The sequence below is a fragment of the Copadichromis virginalis genome, linkage group LG18 (genome assembly GCF_057382275.1).
Source record: "Copadichromis virginalis isolate Kocher_CV1m ecotype Utaka linkage group LG18, C_Virginalis_male_GT1.1, whole genome shotgun sequence".
Taxonomy (NCBI): domain Eukaryota; kingdom Metazoa; phylum Chordata; class Actinopteri; order Cichliformes; family Cichlidae; genus Copadichromis; species Copadichromis virginalis.
Window position 1 is genome coordinate 26,021,193 of NC_140635.1, and position 7,446 is coordinate 26,028,638.

The 7,446-nt window shown below is 40.0% G+C and overlaps 2 protein-coding genes across 2 annotated transcripts in view; one reads left to right on the forward strand and one right to left on the reverse strand.

Annotated features, from left to right (window-relative positions):
• Positions 1 to 4,141: 4,141 nt before the first annotated feature.
• LOC146688020 (uncharacterized) lies at positions 4,142 to 6,549 on the reverse strand. The gene has a single exon (XM_085439653.1). It carries the CDS (start codon positions 6,426 to 6,428, stop codon positions 4,869 to 4,871), a length of 1,560 nt encoding a protein of 519 aa, XP_085295779.1. The 5' UTR covers positions 6,429 to 6,549; the 3' UTR covers positions 4,142 to 4,868.
• A 785-nt stretch (positions 6,550 to 7,334) lies between these two features.
• Positions 7,335 to 7,446, forward strand: part of cldn1 (claudin 1) — a 5,136-nt gene continuing 5,024 nt past the window's right edge. Inside the window, exon 1 of the mRNA XM_085439464.1 lies at positions 7,335 to 7,446. This exon is cut by the window's right edge and continues 312 nt beyond it. The gene's annotated coding sequence lies outside the window, so the exon portion shown is untranslated.

Here is a 7,446-nt window from a genome sequence, read left to right on the forward strand (position 1 = left end):
GGTAGGTACGTACATCTGATTGTTTTCTCTGTTGTTTGGTGTTCACTTCTAATAAAAACATCTTTGAAAGGGTTTAAATGCAGTTACTAATTACATTGCATGATGCAGCATGACTGATTTATAGGTGGTTAAAAATGATAACTGCATTACATTTTCTTAACGCTTTTAGGATTCTCTTTCTCCTGTCACTCCCAACCAGTCCTGACAGATGCCTGTTCATCCCTGAACCTTGTCCTGCAGAAGGCTTCTTCCTGTTAAAATTAAATTTTTCCTTCCCACTGTCACCAGGTGCTTGCTCAAAGTGGATCCTTTGATTGTTGGGGTTTTCCCTGTATTGCTATTGGGTCTTTACCTTGTGGTCTTGAGGTGACTGCTGTTGTGATTTGGTGCTATGCAAATAAAACGGAATTGAACTGATAGGAATTGATGTGGCCTGCAACACAAGCAGTGGCCTGCAATCTGTGAAATCCACATTACATGTACAACTGCAAGTGAAAGTAGGTTTTTAATCAAAACCTGGAAACATGACTTGTCTGCATTGAATTCATAAAATAAATCAGGGAAAATAAACTGGCAATGTTTTAACAAACCCAAATGTGTGAAACACATATTGTTTTATAGGATCTTTGCTGCTGGAGGATGGAGCATAGAAGGTATTTCAATGTCCGACCAAAAGTATAGAATGAAGTGCTGCTTGCAGGCATAATAAAACCAGCTGGGCACAAAACAAGGATAGCTATTTTTGAGGATGGGGGTCCAGAGGGCCATAGTTCCCGATTCATCCTTCATAAATGTAATGTGATGATAAGGAGCTTATAGCCTCTTGTTATCCTCCAATAGGGACTGACAAAACAAAGGGCAGTGTACCAGCATGCTAAAAGATTTCCATTCTAGTAACATCTCCCCGTCCACTTAACACCCACATCAGGTCAGCTGTTCTTAATTTGGTCAGCACCACCAATTAAGCTTCCATCCAGGGGTCTGGGTGCACTGAGGGGTAAATATTGACCCTTGTTTGTAAGCAAGGTTCACAGTTTGAGAGTGCAAAATGGCCCATTTGTGTTCGCGAGATGCTTAGGTCATCGCATTCACCCTTCTCGGCTGTGTGAGAGAGAGGACCTAATAGACACCTGCCCACATGATAGCAACTGGTGTTGGTTATCATTTCATGACAGACTAAACTCATTTAAATAAGGCTGAGAGACAAAAACCATAATCATGGTGTTTGAAGTACAAGTAAAAAAATTTTGTCCTCAACATTGAGTTCAGTGTTTCAGATCAGTTATAAAATTTTATTCAGCGACTCAGTGTGAAATTAGTTAACATTTTCCCATCAAAAAAAGTAAAGTCCCAAATTCTCGCCACAAGCACTGAGCCTCAGATGACCTCTGGTCTTTGTCCTGAGGACCCTGCCCTGCCCTCGCCACCTCCCTTCTCACTGACCAGTCTAAACTCTGTGGGAAACCATCTTCCCCAGTGCTTTGTGTTGTTTTGGACATTGTGCGCCTCACCGGATAATGTCTCCCTCCCCTCTGTTTCTCTTCTCTTCGATCTGAAGAGCTGCTGTGTGGAGTGTGGTGTCCGGTGCTAAATGCCCACTAAGCTGGATACAGAGATGAGATGTGACCATGGGTGGGGGAAAAGCAGCTTTTCATTCCTACTCATTGGGTTGCTCTCAAACACTGCTGCTGTAACTCTGCTGAGCAATTACCAGTGATGGATGCTGGCAGGTGATTTAGTGTTGATAACTACATTAACCTCTTCATTTCTTGTGGCAAAATTTAAACTCTACCAAAACTTCCCAGTATCCCAATAATAATTTTTAGGAGACCTGAATTCCAGGAAGTTAAAAAAAAAAAAAAAAAAAAAAAAAGGATTTTCTTTTATAGTAGCCTAAAAATGTGATCACTTGAATGATAAACTGAGGAGATCTTTAATCTCATCTCTGTGCACAAAGCTTCAGAGTATCAGTTCATTGTTTTAGTTTTTGTAAATTGCAGTTAATTTATCCTGCTCTCATTTTTAGGCTGCTTTCAGCTGTTTTATTTCAAGCATCCAGTTTTCAGTGCTGGGTTTCGTTATGTAGACACAACTCTGACCCACTAGTTCTTCATCAAGTCTTCATCTGTTAGTTTAGCCGCTAAACTCCAACATCTAGTGTCTACCTGTTGATTGGCAACATTTTGCTTTCAAAAGGCCACATCAATACCATGAAATGAATCAGTTAGATTTGACTTGATTTACTTCACAATATAATTCCTGCATAACTCTAAGTAACCTTAATTCCAAAGGAAACAGCCTCAAAAACATTCTTCAGCAACTGCACTGCTAACTGTGACACATCCTATTAGTTTCTTTTCTATTCATTTAAATGCCAGCACGCTCACTGAACAGAGATATGCATTTAACGACTTCCATATCTCTTTCTGCTCATTAGCTGTACTTTTAACATTAAATGTTCTGTTTTCAGACTTTGAGTCAAGTGAGGATTACCTCCAGCTTAAGGACAACCCTCCAAACTCTGGAAATAAGTATGCCACCACTTGAATTGGGATGTCAGTCACCTCAAAACGAGGACCCAATTGACCCCTTGGCATTTGACCCTTATTAACCACGGGTGAAAGTGCTGTATTCAAGGTGTAGCCATCTGTGTGCCTTGTTGCGCTGGGGCTCTCCTCCTCCCTCAATCTTTATTATCCCTCCCAGTGTGCAGCAGCAGTGAGATTGATCAGAGGATGGCTGCTTGATACCGACATACTTTTGAAGAACTGCAATGAATAGTCCACCCACTCCACAGCCAAGTAAAAACCTCAATATATGTGCGTGCCAAAGGCAGTGGTGAGATGTAATGCACACTGCAGCTTAAATGGTTGGGGTCACTTTGAAATATTCCTGTTTTTAAAAGAAAGAGAAGGAAATTTTTTTTGAAAAATAAATAATAATATTAAAGAAATGCTTTAAGTGAAAATGAATAATTACTCAAATCATACATCATAAATTCAGTACATAGTTTATGTACATAGACACAAAGAGGCCTGTTTTCAGTAAGATCGCCCCTGTGATCCAGTGGTATATTGCGTAACCTAAAGCAAGTTTATCAAGTTCATCTGGTGACTGATCTTTGGCTATGCTTTGGACAGTCTGTGGGCGTTTTGTGGGTGTGATCACTGTCTCTTCTAAGAAATGAAACCCGTTCTATGTGGGAAATTTCTGAAAACAGTGTAATATTTTGTCACTTCATCTCCACTGAATAGGCTGCACTTCTCTGAGCAATCAGATCACACAGAAATGCTGTAAATAGATCAGTTGGAACACTTGTAATCATTTTTTGTTATTGCAAATGAAAATAAATTGTCTTTTTCTTTTGAATATAAAAACATTTTTCAAGACTTTTGAGCAATAGTGTAAGTATATTTATTTAGCTGCTTTGCCCTTCTGCTCCACTGCAGAAAATTACTGCACTACTTACTGCCGGCTGCTATGATCATATTCTGATGATGATATTAGGTAAACAAGCCACAGTTAGCTTATGACATACACCGATCAGGCATAACATTATGAGCACTGACAGGTGAAGTGAATAACACTGATTATCTCTTCATCGTGGCAGCTGTTAGTGGGTGGGATATATTAAAGAGAAAGTGAAAATTTTGTCCTCAAAGTTTATGTGTTAGAAGCAAAAAAAATGAGCAAGTGTGAGGATTTGAGTGACAGAGTCATAGGTGCCCAAGGCTCAGTGATACACATGGGGAGCAATGGCTGTCATGTGTGGTCAGATCTACATACAAGCTAGTGTAGTCAAATTTCCCAAAAGTTCACTGTGTTAGCCCTGTGACCAGCTCATGGTGTAGCCTGCTGCGTGATCTGATATTTCTGGGTTGGTGTTGTTCTGACATTATCATAGCAATGTCAGTCCAGGATCAGCATTACAACTGACCATCAGTCATGTTGTCTGAGAATTGAGTTAGCATTAGCCAAAAAGTTAGCTACCGCTATTAAAAGCTATCCCTAGCAAACCAACATTGAGAAAGCTAAATTTGGCTGACAGCAAACCTAGCTTGATAATACATACCAGTATATGATATTGTATAAATTAATAAAGAACACACCTAGAATTGTTTCCATTTGTTCTAGAAGACAGTTTTATATAAACAAAGACATTCCCCCCCCCCTTTTTTATTCCACATTTCAAGCTGACAGACAACAATTGTTAGTTAGCTGCAAAGTCAGTCCTGGAGAAACTTATGATGATGATGATGCAGGAACAACACCGATACAGGGATATCAGATGGCCCTCACTTCATGGTAGTTCGTATGGTGATTTTTACACCACATGCCTTTCAAGACTCTTCATACAATTTCTATCCCTGATTTAAGGATTAATACATTTTCCTGCCTTGAAAATTCAATCCAGTAATTTCATGAAGCAAATATTACGTTTTACTCAATTATTTGTTCACAGGAAACTAACCTCAAACTTGCTGAAAACAAAAACATATTCATAACTACTCTGCACTGTGTCAGTGATGACTGTTCTGTTTGAGGGGACTAGCATTGGCAGTTTACACAGAGGAGAGAAGCACTGACGTCTACTGGAGTTTTAATCACAGGAAAAGCATGTGTTAGCAGATGACTGACAGCTCACTCATTGCTTCTTTGAGCAGTGACAGGATCTTTGGAAATTGAGTTGAACTTTGAACTTTTTAAAAAAAAAAGGTTCATCCACCTTTCTTATCATTCAGTCACATTTATGTATACTAGTCAGCTGGTGAGTTAGAGGTTTGTTTAGAGTATTGACTCTGGCAGTCACTGAACATATAACGTGACTCTGAGTGTGAAACAATTTGCACCCAGAAAAAGTCTGAAAACTACTGAATGGGGCTCTCGATCAGTGTCTCGTTGCTACATTGTGAGGGTTCATGCTCATTTTTCACAATATGTTCCTTAATGTTGCCATCTTCCTTCTGAAACTGTACCTTCACTGTCAGTGGAGAACATATATCTACTTTACACTTTATGATCATGATGCCATTTGATGCTTGTAGGCTACAGGTGCTGAGATCTGGCATCTCATCTCTGGACAAATGACAGACCAGCTGATCCTTGTTGATGGACATGACCGCCCGTTTTTTCAAAAAGTTTGGGCTCTCACATACCACCCTGTCCAGCATCTCCATGGTTTTGCTGTTTTCCAACACCCAGTCATGCAGGTACCATATGTGGCAGTCACATTTCCAAGGGTTTCCATGCAGCCTCACGGTGTACTGCAGGATAAAATGGTCGAAAAGGTCCTCTGGGAGACTCTCCAGTTGGTTGTCAGACAGGTAGAGCTGCTGAATGAATTCCTGGCTCTTGAACAGTTTGGCATCCAAAGTGCTGAGATTGTTCTTTTGCAGGTAGATTGTCCTAATCTCAGACAGATCATTAAAGATTGTTTCGGGCAGTGAAGTGATCTGGTTTTCAGACAGGTCCAGGATCATCAGGGCTGTAACATTTCTAAAAATGTCTCCAGTAAGGTTGGAGAGCTGGTTAGAGGACAGGATGAGGTTGGTAAGTAAAGTCAGACTGCTTAGAGAGGACAGCTCAGTTAGTCTGTTGCCTTTTAGGTTCAGTTCCGACAAATTTGAGCCCTCAAATCCAAACACTTTATCGCTAAAGGTTGTAAGAAGGTTCCCACGGAGATTCAGCACCTGCAATTCAGTTAACACAGCAAAGATGCCATCATCAAGTTTTGTTATCATGTTCCCTTCCAGATGAAGCTCTGTCAGCTGAGAAACATTGTGAAATGTGTCAGATGTAAAATTGCTGAGGAGGTTGTTGTTCATTTTCAAGATCTCTAACTTTTCCAGACCACAAAAAGTTTCTTTTTTTACTCCCTCAAGCTTATTTTGGGACAAATCCAGGACACGCAGCTTTTGAAGGTTCAGGAAAAGAAACGCAGGTAGATCTGATATGACGTTGCCCTTCATTTGCAGAGTTTCTAGCTGTTTCAAGGAGTCAAACATACCAGGAAGCACCGTCTGGAACCTGTTGAAGTTGAGCAGCAGTTTAGTCAAATTTCCTTGCTTTGAAAAAGTTCCTAGAAATAAATGATCCAAGGGGTTCCCGCTGATCTCCAGTTCCTGAAGCTCAGTCAGATGTTCGAATGCCCGACAGTGAATACTTTTCAGTTGATTATCCAGGAAAATAAGCTTGGTGAGTTGAGGACTGCCCTCCAAAGTGTGAGAGAACAGGTACTGCACAGCCGTAGTCATTACAATAAAGTCCTTGACCTCCCTGGAAATATTCTTTGGTAAAGACGTCATTGTTGCATCAGCACATAGCACCTGGACCAGAGTGAAACACTGACATCGGTATGGACAAAACTCTCCGCTGCCTTTGTGGCGGAGAAGCAGCAGGAGCAGGATCAGACCCAAATTTCTGTCCATTTTTTACTGAAAAAAAACAAACAAACCCAACAACAAAGAAAGAGGAAATTCAAAAAAGCAAACAAAAACCTCTGTGTTACAGCGATCGAGGAACACTGTGACAAGTTTCTCTGTGGGCTTGGAAGTCAGCTGACAAAAAGTGCAAACAACAACACAAGTATGGGTTAGGCAAGAAAAACCTTTGCCCGCTGGTCAGCTCCGGCCACAAAAAAAAAAGATTATCATGCAATTCAGCAAACCAGCAAAAGCAAATGTTTCTTCACGGAACAAGTAAATCAGAGAGAAGTCGCACTGAGAAGATCATTCATGTGTGAAATAATGTAAGGAATCATACAATCAACTATGCTACTTCCTTCTTATTAAGATTTTAGGGTTAACGTTCCAAAGCTGGAGTACTCGGCTTTGATCTGCGGATAATTTGATAATAATTTGTATTTTATGGCATGTAAATATTCTGTTATTAGAATTAATGTTTGTATTGATAAGAAAAATGAATAAAAATCAACAGATAACTTATGGAGATTAGTGGTTTAATAAATGTGCACTTTGTCCCTTTTTTCATGTGTAAGCTGAATCAGAATAGGTAGAGTGCCAGTGGAGTGTATTTTGCTTTATTTTTTACAGTATTTCTATTTTTTTCACTAAATGAATTTCTGTATATTGCTTCAATTATAAAAACAAAGTGAAAACAAACAAACAAACAATGGGACAGATGATCACTGCTGCTCACAGTGCTCTTACTGACTGTTGTTACTTACTTTAGAAAAGATTTTATTGGAGTTCACTGCGTATGTGTGGGTTCATTTGGTTTTATTATTTGCAGAAGACCTTCACAGCCAGAAGGTGTCACCCTGCACCTCCTGACTTTAGCAGGAGTTGATGGCATTCGGGGATCCTCCCTCTCCTCCAGGTCATTCCTTAAAGATGCACAGGTGATTAGGCGCCTTTATTTGGGAGCAGGTCGCCAACACAAACCCACTGGGAACATCATTGAGCAACATTTTTTCACCTTTATATC

Excerpts from the sequence above, each read along its gene's own strand:
- LOC146688020 (XM_085439653.1), bottom strand. The coding sequence starts at position 6,428 with ATGGACAGAAATTTGGGTCTGATCCTGCTCCTGCTGCTTCTCCGCCAC.